This window comes from Dermacentor albipictus, chromosome 3, assembly GCF_038994185.2.
Source record: "Dermacentor albipictus isolate Rhodes 1998 colony chromosome 3, USDA_Dalb.pri_finalv2, whole genome shotgun sequence".
Taxonomy (NCBI): domain Eukaryota; kingdom Metazoa; phylum Arthropoda; class Arachnida; order Ixodida; family Ixodidae; genus Dermacentor; species Dermacentor albipictus.
The window spans coordinates 69398879-69419985 of NC_091823.1; the positions used below are offsets into that span (position 1 = coordinate 69398879).

Genomic DNA, 21107 nt, shown 5'->3' on the forward strand with positions numbered 1-21107 from the left:
AATGTCGTGGCATAAGCAAAATGAAGGCAGCCCTCTCACGAATAACCTCGGCACACTGCTTGTTTTTCTCTCTAAGTAATTGAAAAGAGGAACCAGTTCTGCGTCCTCACGTTGGTGGCATTAAATGTCGACAGTATCTAGCATGCCTAGAAAACCCGCGTCATCATCGTCGTGGACTGCAGTCTCAACAGGAGAGGGAGCGAGGCAGTCGGCATCGGTGTGTCTTTTCCCCGATTTGTACACAACCGTGAAGTCGAACTCTTGGTGCCGAAGACTCTAGCGCGCAAGCTGACCGGCTGGATCTTTTAAATTAGTCAGCTTAGTCAGCCAGCAAAGTGCATGATGGTCACTGACAACGGTGAAACTCCGACCATAAAAATATGGCCGAAATTTCAGGACGGCCCACACCAGTGGGAGACATTTTTTTTTCTGTAGTGGAGTACTTAGCCTCCATCCTTGATAGCGTCCTGCTGGCGTAAGCAATCACTCTTTCGGTGCCGTCCTGCCGCTGTACAAGCACTGCATCAAAGCCGACATTACTAGCATCGGTATGAAGAATCGTAGGAGCGTCTTCATCAAAGTGTGCGACGACGGGAGGCGCCTGCAGCTGTTGCCGTAGGTCGTGAAATGCCAGTTGCTGGTCTTCACCCCACACGAAGGGGACATCTTCTCTGGTGAGATGTGTTAATGGCCATGCGATGCACGAAAATTCCGCAATAAACCGTCGGTAGTAGGCGCGAAGGACCAGAAAGCGTCGCACAGCCTTTTTATCTGATGGCATTGGGAAATTAGCAACGGCAGAGATTTTATCAGGGTCAGGTCGGACACCTTCACGACTAATACCGTAACCGCGAAATTGAAGTTTTCAAAGCCAAAATGGCACTTTTCAGGTTTTAAAGTTAGACCAGCTGAGCGTAATGCTTCAAAGACCGTCTTTAGTCTCCGTAAGTGTTCCTCGAACGTTACAGACAAAACAATCACGTCGTCGAGGTACACCAGACAGGTTTGCCATTTGAGGCGTGAGAGTACAGTGTCCATTAGTCGTTGAAACGTTGCCGGCGCAAAACACGAACCGAAGGGGAGCACCTGAAATTCATAAAGTCCGTCGGGCGTCACAAAAGTGGTCTTCTCACGGTCTCTCTCATCAACTTTTATTTGCCAGTAGCCGTTTTTCAAGTCCATCAACGAAAAGTAACGTGCGTTTCGTAGCCTGTCCAATGAATCGTCGATACGCGGTAGCGGATAAACGTCTTTCTTTGTGATCAGGTTGAGTTTTCGGTAGTCGACGCAGAAGCACAGGCTACCCTCCTTATTTTTCACCAATACGACAGGCGATGCCCAAGGACTCTTAGATGGCCGAATAATGCCGTCCTCAAGCATCGTCTTCACTTGTGTTTGGATTGCCTCGCGCTCTGTCGGTGCTACACGATGAGGGTTCTGCCGAATTGGTCTGGCATCGGCTTCGGTGACAATACGGTGCTTAGTGAGCAGCGTCTGGCTAACTCGTGACGTGGATGGGAAGCAGCTCTTAAACTCATCGATGAGCTCAAGAAGGCTGTTGCGTTTGAAGGGTGACAAGGTGGGACTGATATCGACCACAGGGGCAGGCATGGCCACAGTGGACATCGTGTGCTCCACTGAGAGGCAGTCTTGTATTGAGGTAAATTCGTCGAAGTAAGCAACAGCCGTGCCTTTAACAATGTGTCGACGTTCCCTGGTAAAATTCGTCAGCAGGAGTTCAGCACGTCCGTCGTCTACGTTAATTACGGCCCTGGCGATGAAAACGCCTTGACTCAGTACCAGTGCGTCGATGCATTCAGCGACGCCAGTCCCAGTGTTCAAGTTGTTACAGATTACAGGCACGAGGGAACATCGCGGTGGAAGCGTGACGTGAGCAGCGGCGATACATAAGCGGGGTCGCTGGTGTTCCGCGGGGTCGACGTCGCCTGAACTCGTAGAAAATGTGACGACAAGGTCACGGACATTAATCACTGCACCATACTCTCTCAAGAAATCCATCCCCAATATAAGTTCTTTACAACACTCAAAGAGAATGACGAGGGTGGTGACGAAGTTTGCACCGGTGATTACTATTCTGGCTGTGCATTTTCCAATCAGCGTCATCAACTGGCCACCGGCAGTGCTGATGTTAGGCCCGGTCCACGGCGTCTTTACTTTTCGCAGCCTGTTGGCCAGCTTTTGACTGATTATCGAAAAATGGGAATCAGTATCGACGAGAGTGGCCACTTGGTGGCCGTCAATGCAAACGACAAGATCGGCACTGACGGCGTCAGGTACAGGAGGTGTGGCTGGAGTCGCGGGAGTTGTAGAGGTACGGGGATCGATACCCCGCACCTCCGCCAGTGTCGCAGCCTAGTAGGAGACGGGAAAGCCGGCGTAGAGGACATGTAAAAGCACTTTTATGAGAGCAGTCAACGCGACGTCGTTGTCGTTTCCATTTTTCCACTCGCGCGCTACTTCAGCGTCATTCTCATCGCTTGGCACATACCCGCGGCGACCATGTAGGATGTGGCAATATCATATATCGGGGAGTCAGCCCTTAAAAGTCACACAAAGAGAGCAAAACACTTTGAGAACATGAAAGTGACTACGGTGAATAGTACCAGTGTGGAGCTGCTTGACTAGAACTATTTATGAGCAATGCATCAAGCCAGCGCGATCAATGTCATCGGATGTGAGCAGCCTGTGCAAAGCATGGGACCGACGCGGAGATACTGTGGACCCTGAAAATGCTAACAATGTATTATTCGTACATCTCATCGCCACACACAGTGAAATTACTCAAGAAAATGTTCCCGGAAAACGAAATTGCTAAAGCATTTTCCTGTGGGGAAAAGAAATCTGAATACATAGTGTGCCATGGCCTGAGACCATTTTTTCTCGTGCCCACAATGTGAGTCTGATGGTTACACCATTCTGTTTCATGAGCCTTTAAGACTGCCTGCAGAGAAAACAGATGGACATCTATTTGCGTTACTGAAGCAAAATGCTCGAGCATGTAACCACGAGATATTGCGTGACGGCGTTCGTGGGACATTCGACTGCTGGAGACCTTCAGGAGAAGCTTCCGGATGCCTTGGCAGATTTGTCGCTGGCGAAAGGTGTCCAGCTGTCTATGGATCATGTTCAGTGTTTAGACTTGGGCACTTGTGGACTGCATAGAATACATAGCACTTACAGGTTGAGTCTTGTCAGCAAGTGGGGCGTAGAGAATATTCTTTCAATCCTTAATGGAATTTTCCATGTTGTGCCATCATGAAGGGAAGATGTCCCTACTGTGACAGGCCAACTGACATTTGCTCTCAGCTTTGGTGCTCATCGCTGCATAGAAATTATTGCTGTGATTGAACGTGCCATTGCAATGTGCGGCGACATGAATAGGTACGTGGAATGTATGTTAAAAAAAAAAATGAGGTGAACTCGCCAAAGTGTGCGGCATTCACACAGCTCCGTGACTTTTGGTAGGACCCACTGCTGTTCGCCAAAGTGAAGTTTGCTCTCGGCAGCGTGATGATTCTGAAACCATTCCTCATGGAATACCAACTGGACAAACCACTGACATTCTTTTTGGAAGGAGATCTGGAATGTCTTGTGATCACTTCTCGCGAGATTCACAAAGTGGTCAGTGCTGTCAGCTTCCACAGGAATCGTTGGCATGCTCAAAATGGACCTCGTAGACCCAAATAACCATGTATCCGCAGGGAAAGTTGACATTGGGCATGCTGCTGAATGAGTAGTCAAAGCCGCAAAGGCAAGCGCCAAAGATATATTTGCCTGCAGGATGAAACACAAACAGTTCCTTATGAGTACAGCCAAGAAAATTCTGGAAAAAGCCCGCTGACCTACCACCTTGTTAGGAGCCTGTCTTCGTTTGACCCCCGCCAAATGACCTCAAAGCCAGATGAGTTCCTTACAGGCTTCAGGCAGACGATTGGGTGAACAGGAGCGCTATTCTGTCCTTGGTCGATACACAGATCTTCTGCTAGAGAAGAAACACAAGCTGTGACAGTTTGATTAACACTCTTTTAGCTTAGACGAGTTCCGGCTTGAGCTACTGAAGGTTGGCTCATCCTATATGCCCTTGTGGAAAATTGTCCGACTTCTTCTCTTCTTGAGCCATGGGTAGGCAACTGATAAAAGAGGCTTCAGCTTCGACCGTCAGGTCTCTGTTGAATACGACAGGTCTCTGTCAAACATATACAAGATCCCTGAAAGGTATCTCGTATATGTCGCAGCGAATCATTAGCAATGCAGTAAGGAAGGCTGGTGGCATCCGGACATTGCAGTAATGAAGGAGTTGTGTAGATCTATCTCGGCTGCACACAACCTCTATTTAGCCTACTTGGAGAGAGAGAGAGAGAGAAGAAACTTCATTAATGAATGGCCGGCAGTTTCGTTGTGGTGGCCTCAGGTGGCGGCTCCAAGTCCTTGGACTCGGGCGGCATCTTTGGCTTGCCGGACAGCCCAGAGCTGGTCTGCCAACTCTGAACTTTTGAGAGCCGCCTCCCAGCGGCGGCGACGCCGATGGAGAAGGTCCCCGGCGGGCCCCGCAGCTGGGGCGGCGGCGGGGAGAAGCGAGCTCAAGGCTTCCCGTACTGTGGTAACGGCCGCGATTACGGACACGTCGCGAACGGATGTGGTCCCATTACCATGGTTGCCGGCACATTCCCAGAGCATATGTCGCAGCGTTGCTCGCTGTCCGCAAGCTTTACAGGCATCTGTTGTATATAAACCTGGGTAGAAGTGATGTAGGACTGCGGGGCTAGGGTAGCTGTGTGTCTGCAGCAAGCGTAAGGTTACGGCCTCATTCCTGTTTAACTTGTCGTGTGGTGGCGGGAATGTGCGTCTTTGTAGTCTGTAGTGTTGGGTGAGATCTCTGAACGTGGTCAGGCGATCGCCCCACGCCCATTGTGATTCTTGTTGCCGCATTTCTGTTGTAGTGTCCCGATCAGGCAGATCCGATGCCCCACTCTCAGGGGCGGGGGCGGCGGCCACATAATCTGCGGCGGCTCGGCGTGTGAGACCTCGAGCCGTGGCGTGGGCCGCCTCGTTGCCCGCGAGCGGGACCTCGGTGTGTGCCGGGGTCCAGAGGAGGAAGACTGTAGAATTTTGGGGTTGCGAGGGCGATGACGAGTCGCCGTCGTCACAAATTTGGAGTATGCGGATCGCTTCCCGCGAAACGCGGCCGCGCGCGAAGCCGCGGATTGCCGCCTGCAAGTCGCTGATCACGATCGCAGCGCTAGGCACCGTGGCCAGTGCTAGGGCTATTGCGGCTTCTTCGGCCGCCTCCGTGTGTCCTGTGGTAACTGTAGCGCTCGCGAGGCACTTACCCGTGCGGTCTACAACTGCGATCGCGTGTGCGCTTTTCTCTCCTTCATATCGCGCAGCGTCTACGTACACCGCCTCGTTGCTGTTGCCAAACTTCTTCTGAAGGTCTCTTGCTCGTTTGTTGCGTCTCGCGGCGTGGTGCGTCGGGTGCCTGTTTTTGGGAAGCGGCGGGATGATCAGGCGGTCGCGGACCGAGGCCTGAACCGCCATCTTTTCTCCATGCTGAGTGTGGTACCCGATGCCGAGTGCCTCGAGGATGCATCGACCTGTCTTTGAAATAGATAATCGTTCGTACTGCGCAATGTCGTGCGCCTCGATTAACTCGTCAAGTGAGTTGTGAAGTCCGAGCTCCAGAAACTTGTCGGTTCTCGCATTGAGTGGAAGGATTAAAAAAATAAAGAAGTGCTCAAGCAGTCAGAGGTGTCAAAGAGAAGCCACAAAGAACAAAACATACACACTATCAAGACAAAGAAGAGGAGGCTGGAAGCAACAATTGCCACTTAACAGGTTGTGCTGACAACTACGCTAAGCGAGCAAAAGCCACAAGCAACATCACCTTCATTGTGAAGTCCAACAGCTAAAGAAAAACGGCAAAATAAATGACTCTCGAGCTTGCAGAAGTAGATTACAAGTTGAAGGGAACACTTCGGGACCTTAATCTTGAGTCTGCTGTTTGAAAATCAAGTCCATCTCATTTTTGTATGTGCAATATGTCTAAACTGTGAGGTGAATCAGTTTAAGCAAACCGACAAAAGGGATGTTGAAACCTGCAGAAAACAATGCAGTGCAATAAAACCTGCAATAAATAATAAATGAGTTGAGAAAAAAGCTGTACTTGCTTTTGCTTGTGTGCAGTAAAAGATGCTTCCATGCTGTAAATAAAAGATGGTGTTGTGTTTTTCTACAATCTCAAAAATGTTTGTTTCAAGTCCTTGAAAATTCTTCGTTAGGGCCTTGAAGGTCCTTAAATGGCTCCTCACCAGGCCCATACCAAATTTTGGTCATGTGCTCAAAGTTGTGATGTGCCCTTTAGGGAGTGTTCTGCCGCAAAAAATTTTCAAATCGGCTCATTAATAGCCGAGACAGAAATATTTCAGGGCCACGAACTCATGATTTCAGCAGGCGCACTCCACTGCTAAGCATGACGCTCTCTCTACTCGCCCCATCTAGCCTCCGCAAGCAAAATTCCTTCCCTGCATTCTCCTATACCAGGCTTCGAGGATCGCGTGGCACATTCGTCACAGGCGCCGCCTTTATTTTTTTTTCTCCTCGCTTTTTTCTTTCTTTCTTTCTTTCTTTTTTTTTTTTTTGCCACTACGCACTTCCGCTGACGGCGTCGCGCGCGAGCTGTTGTTTTGTTTGCACAACACAAGAATTTGCACGCTATGCACAAGGAAACATGACTAGTATAATTCAGTGCTACACAAATACTGAGGCAGAACAATCAGATCGCAGAGCATGATCACGCGCTAGAACACGGTAGAAAAGGGTATAGTTTCGGTACCTGTGCATGTGACTGCACGACTGTGGGAACAAGCAGATAAAGCGTAAGTACATCTGTCTTGCTTTGGTGCAAAGTAAAGCAAAAAACACACAGTCATTCCGCTTGTGTGTTTTATTATTTCTCTAAGCTTCAATTCGTCAATTCAAGCAACAGATCACACAAACAACAGATGATGCCTTGAATAATTCTCGAAGTCACGTGTCACCACGAGCGACGTCCCACTGCGGACGCCAGTGCGTAGGTGCAGGCACATGATTACATCATCCTCCGGCTTGGAGCGACCGCGAGGAGAAGGAAAAGCGACATTCGGTTTGAAATTTCAGATCTTTCCACGGCGCGTAGCGATGTAATACTTTGCAGAAAGAACCATTATCGCGCAGTGTATGCTCTGTGTTTGTCAGCTCAAAATGGCCAGACCTGGTGAGGGGCCCTTTAAAAACTTGAATGTTTTTCTTTACTGTAGCTATAAATCCCGCATTAGTACTGTATATAATTTCAATACATTAGGAGGTCCCAAACTAAATACTGTCTGGGGGACCTTCCATTAAATTCGGATACATATTTCTTTTTTCCTTCAAAAATAATTATTTTTTCAATGTGAGAATACAAGTCAAAACCTTAGCTTTGAATTTGCCGTTGCTCTGGTTTATTCCTTTTCTTCATAGTGTGCAACAGATTTATTGTCTGCTAAAAGTTGTGATGTGCTTTCTTGTCTTCCTTGTCTGAAATTGTGCTCTTGAAAACATAGATGCTTATTGTCTGATTTCAGGTGGCCTCTCAACGCAAGGGTCTGGGGATAACTTCAGGCTTGTTTTGGACATCTATAAGATGATTTCTGACATAAAATCAAAGGTAAGACAGGTCAGCCATTCTTAGCGTGCAGTGCCAGATGCCTCATTCTAAGTTATCAACATTAATGTTCCTTTTGGGGCTTTAAGGGACTCTGCTACTATTCTTAATGCTTACAGTGCTTGTTATTTTAGCCAAAAGTTACTGCCAGCAAGAGTGCAGTATTGACTAGCAGCAGACTGGTTCACAGACCTCTGAAATCAGATTGTAACAGTACCTACTTTCCAACCTTGTGCCTCCACTTGGCCATTTTCATTTTCCTGTGCTGCTCTCTGCCGCACGCCGCTGGAAATGTTTTGGAAGGGTGCTGGGGCTTTCGCCTGTTGATTTGTGTACTTGCATCCATGTTGAGTGAGTCAGTTGCGTGTTTCATGGATCGCAATTAATTATGGCTTCTCCAAAGCAGCACGTCTTTCCTCGAAGCCATGTAGCACTCACAGACTACTAGGTGAGAAGGTCTCAGTGCGCTCTTGTGCTAACAGTGCCTAGGTAAAGGCATACTGTATTCCATCTGCCATCGCAGCTGCTCTGGAATTTGTTGTCGCTGATTTCTGCGTTTACAGCTCACTTTTTGTGTTCCTTTTACACATTATTTAGACATTTTGTATATTCAAGAAGCCTTCGAGCGCGTCAGATTTAACAGTGCATTTGTTTACATCAACATTACAGCCACAGATCATTGTTAGCTTCATATTCTGGAAATGGCGCATCACTGATGTGAAATACAGTAAAACCTCGTTAAACCCTGCCCGCTTAAACATTAGTTTCGTTTTAAAAGTAGTAAAGTCAAATCGCCTGACTCAGTGGCCATTGAACATAACGTGTTCACCTCCACACACTTTTCCTCGCACCTAAAGCAAACAGTGCGTGGGGCATGATAAGATCTTAACGCACATAGATTTTATGTGTAACAAGACACTGCTCCACTTCGGCGAGTGATTTGAGAGTTAAGTTTGCAAGCAGTCGCACGTAATTCAACAATTTGACCATCTGCGTCTGTGGAAGTTCCCATTTATTATCTCAAAGTATTCTTTTGTGGTCTCAGTGAAATTTTGTCATGATGAAATTGTGTATAAACACACTTTGTTATGACGTAATAGTTCTGCAGAAACTCACAAGGTGGAGAGAAGTTTTTCACTAAGGAAAAATCAGACATCCACCCATTCAAAGCAATTGCTATAGAGGAAACCCATATGGGTTCCTTTAAAAAAAAGCCTAGCAGTTGAAGAAAAATTTGTCCTGGTCCAGGACCCAAACCCAGGACCACCGCCTTTCCGGGGCAGCTGCTGTACCATCTGAGCTAACCATGCGGCTAGCAGAAGGCAGGGCGAAGTCGAATTTGTTAGCAACTCGAAGCAAAGGCAAGAGTTTGACGTAATAGTTCTGAAGAAGCCTACAAGGTGGAGAGAAGTAATTAATTAAGGTTTCCTTTGTAGCAATTGCTACAAATAGGTAGATGTCTGATTTTCCCTTAATTAATTACACACTTTGTTATATTGAGGTTAAAAATATGTGATGTTCTATGGACAAGTAGCTTTAAAAAGATAAATACTTATTTTATCGAGCTGTCACTGTATTAGAGAAAACTGCTTGCATAAGCGTTAATCTATAGGCTGCATAGTTCTCGCTAAAACGCGAAACTGTAACGTTTCTACAACCGTGGATGGCTGCTGCTGATTTATTAAGTCAAGGAAACAGGTACATAGTAGCCGACACTATAGTTCAGGCGTAGGAGCCAGTACCGGCGAGGCGTTCGTTCCATGAGGCGCGCTCGTGCCAAAACCACTAGTGCCTTCGCACGTGCACTTCATCAATGTCGTCTTCTGGCGACATATCAGTTCTTCGTTCCTTAGATGGAGTCTCCATAGCAGTCTTGGGGCTGCCTAACCTCTGGTGACTGCAGTTGCCACGTTGTTCCTGCTCGTGACGTCAAGGGCGATAGTTGAGAGGAACTGTTTGTCTTTCGTATAGAGTAAGTCCGGTACCAGAGGAACAGCAGAACTTGTTACTTTTGGCATTGCGTTCGATAATTTGTCTGCTACGCTACAATCCGGCAATACTTGGGTTACTTGCCTAGTCTGACTGTTTTTTTTTATGTGGTTGAGGTGACACTGAACCTTTCCGAGGATGCCTTGTATAAGCCAGGATCGTGGTTCTATGCGGCAGAGTATTTCACGATCAATCCAGTCTGGCCTTTTTTAAAAACTGATGGATAAGCACCTTTTCCCTTACTGAGAAGCGACGTGATTGCTTCAGTGTCTCCTGGCGCTCCTGGATCTGCCATTCCGTCTCTGGCTTCAGTAGGTCAAGGGGACACAAAAGTTCTTGTCCAAACATCACTCTCACAGGTGTCAGGTAACTGTGTGAACTGTCGTGTGTTGCCGATACAGGAACCTCACAAGTCGTCACTGTATGGACCACATTGTATCTGTCAAGAGCGCTCTTTTCAGTTCTGCTACATAGCGTTCTGCCTGGCCGTTTGTCGCAGAGTGATATGATGATGATGTGATGGCCTGTTAGCCATTTGACACATATAACTGCTTTATCTCGCTAGAAATAAAGGCTCTTCCATTGTCGGCGACGACTTTTCAGGGAATGCCGAAAGTAGCAAAGAGACTTCGGAGTACATCGATGACAGCTGCAGATGTTGGTTGTGTCACATGAGAGATTTCCATCCACCTTGTGTACACGTCCACAACAACTTAATAGGTGTGCCCGTGTAGTGGCCCCGTGAAATCAACGTGCACTGTGTTGCACGGTGTCTGGGGATGGTCCCATGTGGGAATAGGAGCTTTGGGTGGACTCTTCTGCATTGATTGGCATTCACGGCACTGTTGTACCGTTTCTTCGGGAATCTTGTCAATTCCGGGTTACCATACGTAGCTTCTTGAGCACTTCTCCATGGCTGCCATTCTTCGGTGACCAGCATGTAGAAGTTCCAGAATGTGAGATCGCACTGAGCTTGGTAAAATCACCCGTAACCCAATCGTGAGGCAGTCACGATAAACTGCCAGTACGGTCGCTTTTTGTCAGTAAGGAGTGAAGTCATCTCCAGTTAGTTTCTCCACTGTACCATCCTGCACTGACTTGTACAGCCTTTGCAGGATATTGTCTTGTTGTGTCAGACATGCTATCTCTGTTGCTGCAAACGGCAATCTCGACAATGCTTCTAACAATAGCACGTCGCCTGGCGACCATGGCTCGTCGGTGCATTCTGGTAATGGCAATTGGCTCAACGCGTCTACATTTTGATGGCTCTTGCTGTGCCTGTAGACAATGTTTTAGTCATACGCGGATAACTTTATGCGCCACTTGGTCATCTGGTCCTTCATGGTGAAAGGACTTAAGTTGTTGGTTTCTCTGGGCCCAGTATGCCGAGCATTGGCTGCTGGTCAGTGACGGAAAGTTACCTTTTTTCCCCCAATATATTTGTGGAACTTATGAGCTACAAACACTACAGCAAGGCCTTCTCTGTCCAACTGTGCATAGTTTTGTTCCGCCGGCCCAAGAGTTCTAAAAGCAAATGCGATCGGTGCTTCTCTATCCTGGTCATCACATTGAGACAGAACAGCTTCTATGCCATATGGTAAAGCATCGCATGATACAAGAAGCTCCTTCCGTTCGTCGTAGTGTGTCAGTACGGTCTGAAGGAGAAGCAATCTCTTAAGAGGAAGCTTTAGCTTGGGCCCAACTCTGATGCGGCCTATTCAAATACATGTAAAACGCAAAAATGTTTTTTTGAGATAATTCCTGGACCGATATTAATGAAATTTGTTGCATTTGAGAGAGACAGTTAAATTCTGGTGACTGTTGGAAGCGGAATTTTGATTTGGGGCCTGAACTTTGTTAAAAAGATCTTCAAATATTCGACAGTTTGAAAAAAAAAATAGAAGCACGAAGTTTACAAATTCGTAGCTCTGCATCAAAAACAGGTATCGCATTTCTGTTAAGGGCATAGATTAGATCATTCAAAGCGAACAAACTTGATGTGTAATTTTACAGCTTGTGTGGACTTGTTACATTGTTTACAAGGGTTCTGCAAAAGATGTATTTCCATATTACAAAATATTTTGAGATTCATGTGTAACAAATCAATTTTGTCCACTTTACATGTACTATTAGATGCAACTCACAGAATTGTCATATTATTTTTTTCATTGCTGAATTACAGAATTTTAAGCTTGATAGTTTCGTTTTTCGAAAACTTTTGATATTTGCCTATTTTTAATAAAAATTGACGACCTAAATAAAAAATTCGAAACCAACAGTCACTAGATTTTAATTTTCTCTTTTAAATGCAAGTGACTACATCAAATTTGGTGCAGTGGTTGCTGAGAAAAACGAATTGTCCTTCTACATGTATTTAGATAGGGGCACCCGAGCTAAAGCTTCCTCTTAAGTTCGTAAAATGCTTCTTGATTCTGAATTTCCCAGCTTCACCTGGCATCCTGCTGAAGAAGCTGGTAGAGACAGCTGGCAATTGTTGCCCTATTCTTCAAGAATCTGTCGTAAAAAGCCAGCATTCCGAGAAATGACTGCAGCGCTTGCTTGCAGTCTGATGCTGGAACCTTAGCGATAGCTTGAACTTTCTCTTCGCCGGCGTGAGCTTCTGTTTCGTCAATTCAGTGTCCTAGAAAAGAAACTTGTCTCACTGCAAAACAGCACTTGTCTTTTCCGAGGTGCAGATTGTACTTGTGCAGCCTCTTGAGGACTTCTTCCAATCTGACGGCGCATTCCGCGGCGTCCTTTCCACTGATGATCACGTCATCTAAGTATGCACAAGCACCTGTGATGCCAGACAGCATAGTCTCCATGAACCGTTGAACAATAGCTGGTGCTGCAGAGATTCCAAAAGGCAACCGTTTGACCTTGTAGAGCCCTTTCAGCATGTTGAGGGTCAATATCTCTGCTGTCTATAGTGTCCCGTGAAGTTGCTGGTAAGCTTGTGCTGTATACAGGGTGCTGAAGACCTTACCACCCCTCAAGTGGCTGAGGACCTCATCTGTTGTGGGAAATGGGTAATCTGCCTTCTTTGATACGCCGAATAATTCACCATATCTATCGCCCCTCACTGGTCTCCAACGTGGTGATCCTGTCCCCCATGTGGTGCTGCTTTCTCCAACGTGGTGCTCAGGCCTCCACCATGGCACTATACGACACGTCCATGTGGCAAACTGAATCTGCTGTCGACGCTTTCCCCAGGTGTTCTCGACGATGACCCTGTCATCGATCAGTGGCCTCTTCTTGACAGTCCTCCACTGTGGTGCTTGGGTCTTCACCATGGCACAATAAGAGGCAACCATCTGCCATCAGCACTTTTCATCGGGAGTTCTTGACAATGACCTTGTCATCGATCAGTGGCTTCTTCATCACGGTCAGGAGCGGCGACGTTGCTGTCTTCAAGCGAGCTGCCTTGAAGTGAAGTGAATGATTAGGCGTGAACATCAACCATGACAAATGCATGTCGCTGGTGGGGCATCCCCCTTTCTGAAGGACTGCCTGGCACAACAGCATCCCTGCTGCCAAATGGTGCATTGGGAGGTCGAGTTGTTCGATGCAGCTCAGCCGGCTTGATGCCTGCATTGCTCAAAGCCATGGAGCTGCAGCTTCCGAGTATGAAGAGTTTCTGGCCAAAGGTGTCTTGCTAGGCGATAATGCAAGATGACAAGCTCCAAGGAGCGACCGTTGTCAGCCACATACAATGCCGCAAGCGCCACATGCAAGCCACTCTCATCACTAGACTGTGCAAATTAAAAAAGATCTGACAACTCCCTATCTAAAGGAAAACCCTAAAACGCAAGGTTCATGTTGATCCGGACAAGTACCAAGAAGCTTCCAATTACGTGTCCTCGCAAATAGACACAAACAGGGTTTATCTATTGAAGCTAAGTAATCATGAATTAGAGCTTCCTCAGATCAGGAAGGCAAAGGGAGAACTGGCCTTAATTAATTCAAATCCGTAAAACTTAGCACCAGATCATGATGACATGATCGTTGCACATGATCATTACATAATGCCAAATTGCAAAATCAACAAAAGGGTATGCCATCTACAAACTTTATCATGTTCCTAAATTGGGTCAGAAGGCCTCACTTATTCCGCTTTTCTTCTAGCACACTTCTAAATGGTGCTAATACGATGCAGTGCGATTAGAATAAATCACCAAATCTAACTAATAATAACAAAACATTTTTAAAAATTGTGCGAACTATCCAAAACAAGTCGCAATCAAAATTGCACTGAAGCTTTTTATCTTCAGCCTACATCTCTGTGTAACTAAAGAAAACGAAAACACTGACGCTTTCTCTTTCTCGAGCAATCAGCTGTCATGTTTTCATGGAAGTAATCAAACTAACTGAAAAAAAAAAATATGCCATACCACGAGCAACAATGTCCTCTGTCTTACAAAAGCTCCTCTGTTCAAAATTAAATATCATCAAAGAAATGAAAGCTCATGAACTCAATCTACGAAACGTGCCTCCAAATAAAACACGACTTGTTATTAACTCACGCTAAAGCATAACGTATCTACTTGCGCAACTTGCACGTGACCTTCCACACTGTAATCAACACTGACCCTGTTTGCCTTACAGTTCTACACGTTTCGTCACGTAAACTTTCCACTTCAAACGGGATCTAACCTGAATCGAAAATGCTAACCTAACAAAAAAAAAAAGATTGTGGTATTCCTTACGCTTGTCAAATGTTCAGCGTACAACTAAGCTGATTATAAAATGAATACAAAAGAACAAAGCAATTTGCAACGCTTCTTCCTGATTCCTTTTTCGGGCTTCAAACGAATCCTTTCAGACGAGCTCGAGAGGGTCGCACCTTCCAGGTTTCTCGCAAAGTGCGGTCGCGAAGAAGGCAAAAGTTTCCAATTTGCCTGACATACCTGTAGCTGCGACTTTGGAACAACAGCCTTTGCGTACTAGGAGAGGGGCACATTCACAGATTGTGCGCGTACTGTTCCCTTAGGTGCCAGGCAGTCGCCTTTCTTTGCCCCTGCGAATGACCGGCTCTTGTGGCAGCCTACAGGACGCTTCCCTTTGTCCTTCTGCTTACAAGGCGCACGCAATGTGGACAGGCAACATGTACTACGCCTGAATCTTTGCAAAACTCTCCTTTTCGCAATGTGCATCATGCCAATCCCTGATCTCCACAAATGCCTAAGCTTGGGATTGACCGTCCTTCGCTTTTTCAGTCTTCGGCTAGATCCTGACCTGCGCGAATTTTGCCTCTGTCGCCTTGCTGCTTCACACATTTGATTTTAGACACCTCGACCGCCTCCGGCTTTCTCTTGTGCCTACGCCTTCTTTGTTTGTCCTTATTCGCACATGCACTTGAAATTTTGTTACTCTCACGGGTTTCACAAATTTACTCTGGCCTGTTCGAAAATAAATAGGCAACTTTTTCCGGCAGGCTGGCTGAACTTGTCGTCTTCATACAAACTTGGCCTAATGGGCCCTCCGTTGCATGTGCCCCTTTTGGCAGGCTGGCCGAATTTTCCACCTCTGTACACATTTGGCCTATCAGGTCCTCCATTTTTTTGCGTGGGAAAACCGCCACTCTCTACTGCCTTCTATTCACTTCCATCTACTAACATGTTTGACTCGTCACTGTGCGCAGCTGCCTCAGGAATTATTCTATGGTCCTCTGACCGCTACTCAGTAGGGAACACTTCTATCAGTTTCCCAGTCTCCTCCCGTGCTTTTGCTCTGAAAGCTCCCATACTGGAGAAGGGTTCTTCTCACTCTGTCAACGTTTGCTCTGACACATTCGAAAAGCCATAGCTGACTTGCTCTGGCAGGCTGGCCGAAATTGCTGCCTCTGTGCACACCTGGCCCTTCTCTGAAAGCTATGCCATATATGACTTCAGCAGCTGCAGGTTGATATCGGAGTCCCCAATTGTAGCAAGTACCACCCACTTCTCACATCTACTGGCCATGTGGCCTTTCTCTCCACAGTTGTAACAAACAACTCTCTTCCGTGCAGGCGTCTTCGTTTCTTGGGCTACTTTAGCTGCGTCACCCTCTCTCTCCTGATACATGCCAGAGGGATTTGAAGTCTCTGGCTTCAAATTCCTATGGAACGACTTGTTACCCCTTTGCTTCCCGGCACAGTATCGCACTTTGTCGCTTCTCTCTGGTTGGCACGGCGTACTGCTGAAACTTTGGTGTGTGCAGCAATCGAATTCTGCCTCTTTCTCTTTTTGGCCTTCGAAGCCAGCATAAAATTCTAACCCGAAGTGTCTGAACAAAGCCTTTTTAGCCATATCGTAGTCTCGCGGTTTTTCCTCGGACAAGCAGTTCATGAAACAGTGATACTTAATGGGATTATCGTAGCTAATCTCTCTGTCCACAAGTACCGGCTGACACCCTCTTTCTCACACGCACTTTTAAAACCGGCATGGAAATTAACTATACCCTCGTCTGCCGTGAAAGTGTGGCTTGCGTCGCGCTATCTGCCATCTAAGTATCTGACCTTTCCACTCAAGCTCTGCCAATTCTAAGAGCATGCCGTTGCGCTGCCTCCTCCTCATACCTCTCATGCTCCTCTGCTTCTCACTTGTGCTTTTCTGCCTCTTCACGCTTGCAGATTTCTGCTTCATGCTCACGCCTCTTTGCTGCTTCACGCTCACACCTTTAACATTCCTCTGCTTTTTGTTTTCTTTCAACAATGGTTTCCCAAGCCTTGTCAGCTTCCTCAACCGTCACTTCTTCTCCGTTCTTGACTTTGAGATCTGCTGTTTTCGTTTTTGCAGAGCCGGCGGAAATGCCCAATTCCGCGCATATTTGAAGTAGGTCCTGCACTTTTAATTTCTCCATAGTGAACAGCGCCGCCAAGGTCAATCCAATTAGGTCGTGAAGCTTTGGGCGAAAAGCGGTTCCCGCTTTTCGCCCAAAGATTCTCGCTTTTCGCCCAGTACAGATTGTCACCGACATCAGCAAGGGGGCTTATGGGAGCATCGATTGAAGCGCGACTATGTTTGGAGGGAACTAACATTGGGAAAGAAAAAAGCATTTTTTTTAATTCAAGTGAGACACAGTTAGATTAATGCAATGAAAATAAAATTCCTGGTCAATTTTATATATTCGTGACGAGTTATAGGCACTGCCGGATGCTGGCCAATACGCAGAAGGTTTTAAAATTCTTGTTGTTGAACAATATCTGAACCAAATCGAGTTAGGAAATGCAAGTTTATTCCATTTTATTATTATTAATAAATGCATTTATTTTCAGCACCCATCGTTAGAGGGGGCGTTTTCGCCATTATCACTCGCGATGCAATGCACGTCTTGAAATGGGCAGAAAGGCGCACTCGTAAAGTTCACTTGTTGAAATACGCCCCCATCACAGTTTGTGCTTTCTTGCTTGCCGAAGTTTGTCTGAATTTGGTGACGTGGGTAGCTTCATCGCTTCTTAATCTGTTCAGTCAAAAGTAGTGAGTTACGACCACCAGATAATTTTGTAGTTGTTCTCGTGCAATTGCGCCGGCCGACGGGCTTGGCGTCCGATGATAGGATCAGCACTCTACACATAAAGCTTTCGTCGGCCTCCAAAGAAAGTATGTTCTGTGCAGGGGTGCGATTTCGACAACCGTACAGCTGGCTTTTCCTGCATCGTTTTCCTCCCTGAAAGCTCGAAACGCCCATCAAGTCGAATGGCGGGGCATTTGAATATATAGCTCCAAAAGCAGGCCAACAAAACAAATTTTGCGCCTTCGAAAACAAAATGACGTCACTTCTGCTTTTAATGGACATGGCGTCACATTATTCTTTCTTCCGCCGGAAGTGTTCCCACCACATACAGATGGCGCTAAGCCCCATGAACCGCCGATGGACCGCCATGTTTTGAACGTATGGGCTCCTATGGAAGCTTCGCTACCAGGTATAATTACCTTGGTGCCGCTGCCTCTGCTTTTTGCTTTCTTTCAATGATGGCTTCCCCAAGCCTCATCTGTTACATCTTCTGCATTCATGATGTCGAGAACTGCTTCTTTTGTTTTGCGGAGCCGGCAAAAATGCCCAACTCCTCACAATTTAGAAAGAGCTCCTGCACTTTGAATTTCTCCATAGCGAATTTGTTTGCCTTCAAAATTCACCCTTCCTTAAATGTACAATTCCTTATTTAAAGAAGGTGATTATTCAAAACAGTGCCCACCAGAAAACACTCATACTCTCCTGGCATCTGCTTTGTTGTACTAGAGAGAGAGTTCTGGTGACATGAAGAGCAAACATTAGGCACTAGCTAGCCCGTCCTTATCGCTACCATCAAGAGATTGAAGAATTTCTCAGCGCTCCTTCCTTACCAAATAATTTTTCTGGCCTCACCGGACTCCTCCCAACTCCTCTCCTCATTCTGCAAATGCTCCAATTGCTGCCTTGTGCAGGGCCAACCGAAATGCCCATCTGCTCATGAATTTCGAGGAGTTCTTGGATTTGCAACTTCTCCCCGCTCACCGTGCACCCTGTGTTTCTTCCCCACTAGCAATTTAGCTCACAGGACACTTAATTATTGGTCTACGAGACAAAATCACTAACAACACCGAACATCATTACCGACTGCCTGCGTTAGTGAGTCTGGCGAAAAGAAAAGCAAACACGTAGCACTCACCACATTGATGTAGCCAATGCCAACTGATCCCACTGCTGCCACCACTGTTGTGAAATTGGGGTCCACATGGCCAACGAAGGTTCCATGGATGGAGCCATGCCAGGTGCCGTGAGAAAGAAGGGTTCCTAGTGACGTTGAAGAGAATGAAAGAAGGATTATATTAAAAAAAAGTGCATGGTTCAGTTTTACAACACGGCTCCAACTATCAGAGCACACTATGGTAGCGTCTTTGCATATCCTAACGCCTCTCTTTTCACAGTCGTCCGGATCCACTTTTTATTCCCCTTTCTTCCCTCTTTCCCTCGATGAGGGAATTCGCTGGCCAGTCACAAACGCCGAATCGTTCACCATCTCTATCACCCCTCACTTGTCTCCAACATGGTGCTCCTGTCCCCTGCCTGGTGCTGCTTTCTCCAACGTGTTGCTTGGGCCTTCACCGTGGCGCTCACGTATCCACCATGGCACAATACGAGGCATCCACGTCACAAACTGAATCTGCTGCCGACACTTTTCCCTGGAGTTCTCGATGATGACCCTGTCATTAATCACTGGCCTCTTCACGACGGTCCTCCACCGTGGTGCTCGGGCCTCCACCATGGCACAATAGGACCATCTGCCGTCAGCGCTTTTCCCTGGGAGTTCTCAGCGATGACCTTGTCATCGATCAGTGGCCTCTTCATGACAGTCAGGAGCGACGACGTTGCTGTTTTCATATGAGCTGCCTTGAAGTGAAGTGAATGATGAGGTGTGAACATCAACCATGACAACTGCATGTCGCTGGTGGGGCATCTCCTGCTCTGAAGGACCGCCTGGCACAACAGCGCGAATGCGCCATGAAAACAGCGGTTTGCCGCAGCCGTGAAGTTGTGCTCTCAGACACAGAGATGGTGCGAGTCATGTAGACCAGGAGCTGTAAACCAGGGTCTCCCAGTTCGAATTAACCATTACGCATTCAAATTATTGGGAACATTCCCCCTATTGAAATACACAGGGCTGTGTTGGAACCAGGTCGTCAGTTCGAATTATTTAAGCTTTTACTGTACTGCTCATCATCTCTTGGCTTGTCAGGTGCTTCGGCTCTGTCTCACGCAGCTGTAATAGCATAAAACATTTCATCGGCCAACTAAGCACAGTCAGCTGAAGGAAAGCTTTATTTTAAGGACGGGCACAGGACTGTGCCTGTCTTGTTTATGTTTTGGTCGTTGCCGTTGTCAACCATTGCCGATGTCAATGCTCTCATTCTTTCCACCCTAGCCAGCAGCTGGCTTTGAAGATGTCGTGGTTCAGCACTTACGATTACATCATCATGTTGTCATCAACTGTGACCTATTTATCAGCCTTTGCAAATTTTGCAGCCACTGATGCACTGAAACAAGCAGCGTATGAGTTGAGTGATTCCTAGAGCAGTGCAGCAGGACTACTTCTGACATTGGCACGCTCTTTGATAGCTGCGATTGGCGCTAGCCGAGAGCGCACCTTGGTGACGTCTGCAAAGGATAATGGCAGAATGACTACATGGCATTTATTGTAAAGCAACAAATCAGCCGTTGGAGACTCGTAAATTTCTTTGTTGTGCAGGCAAATTCCTTGTAGTGGTCTTGGTTGTTCAACACTTACTCAGTATTTCTTGTTGCTTCTGCTGCCATCGTTTCACAAGCTCGCCTCATCAGTGCCCTGCCAAAGCTTCTCATCCTCCATGCCTACCATAGTGTTTGAGATTTTCGTCGCCTTGAAGCTCTTGACGACAGTCTCAAACAAAACTGCACGCCATGCATTCAACATTCATGCACACACTTTTTGCAGCGATGCACTTTTTATGCGCCTGAGAGTGGGATGCAGCTAAATGAGCCACAGCACAGCCGATACTGTTGAAGCAGTTGAAGCACACTGGATCTATGCCACGTGATTCTGTAATACGGCGATGATGATGCTATCATCTGCAGTAGAGCAAATAGTGCCATCTAATAGTGGTTCGCAGAAATTAACCAGCACATGGGTACACAGGTGATGGTTAGTGAAACTTCATTTTTCCAAATTTTTGGACTCGAGAATGGTGGTGTAGACCTTACACGAGTACATACGGTAGCTTGGATAATTTGAGCTACTCTCTTGTAAGATTTGCTCTTGCGTGACCAAATGTCTGTAATGAGTGAGAAGAAAGTTGTCAGGGTACTTTTTACATGCAATTACTCAAAAGTGCAACATTATTTACTGCACAGCCATCTTCTAGACATGCTGTAGTCCCAGAGATTTCCCATCCAGCAATTAATCAAGCCACTGTTAGCATGGCAGTGCAAACTCATGCTCTTTGTTTTTCCTGTTTTACATTTCATTCTAGCCAACAGTGCACAAATGGTGCAGCCTTGCATGTCGAATGCGTGTGGTTTTATACCTTGAGTTCTTTATACCGTGGTTTTATGCCGAGGTTCTATATTGAGGATCTATATTGAGGTTTTATACTGTGCCACCACCACATTATCAGTGGCTGTATAATGCAGGTATATGCACATAGAACGCAATCATATATTAACAGACAATCAATCACTTAGTGGCAGAGAGTGAACTTTTGTTTGTGGAGTTGGTGAGGTTTGGAGAATAATGATGCAGTGGCAGACTTGCAGAATGTCACACAGACATCACTAGCGTGCACTCTGTAGCATCACAGAGAAAGCAGTAGATAGTGATCAGGCAAAGTGCAGTGTGTTTCAGAGGCCCAACCATACAAACCCATCTACCACGAGCTCCGTACTTGTCTGAGTTGAAGCTGGCATGCAATTGGTCTACGTA

The 21107-nt window shown here is 46.6% G+C and overlaps 1 protein-coding gene and 1 long non-coding RNA gene across 9 annotated transcripts in view; one reads left to right on the top strand and one right to left on the bottom strand.

Annotated features, from left to right (window-relative positions):
- The window catches only part of LOC135918999 (transcriptional regulator ATRX homolog), a 145771-nt gene that overhangs the window by 104310 nt on the left and 20354 nt on the right, over nucleotides 1–21107 (top strand). For all 8 annotated transcript variants that reach the window (XM_065452736.2, XM_065452737.2, XM_065452733.2 and 5 more), the window contains one exon: nucleotides 7623–7705. In XM_065452736.2, the coding sequence (XP_065308808.1) occupies nucleotides 7623–7705 (83 nt within the window). The remainder of the gene's footprint in view (nucleotides 1–7622; nucleotides 7706–21107) is intronic.
- The window catches only part of LOC139057410 (uncharacterized), a 166244-nt gene that overhangs the window by 70745 nt on the left and 74392 nt on the right, over nucleotides 1–21107 (bottom strand). Inside the window, exon 2 of the long non-coding RNA XR_011512760.1 lies at nucleotides 18321–18445. This is a non-coding gene — a long non-coding RNA (uncharacterized lncRNA). The remainder of the gene's footprint in view (nucleotides 1–18320; nucleotides 18446–21107) is intronic.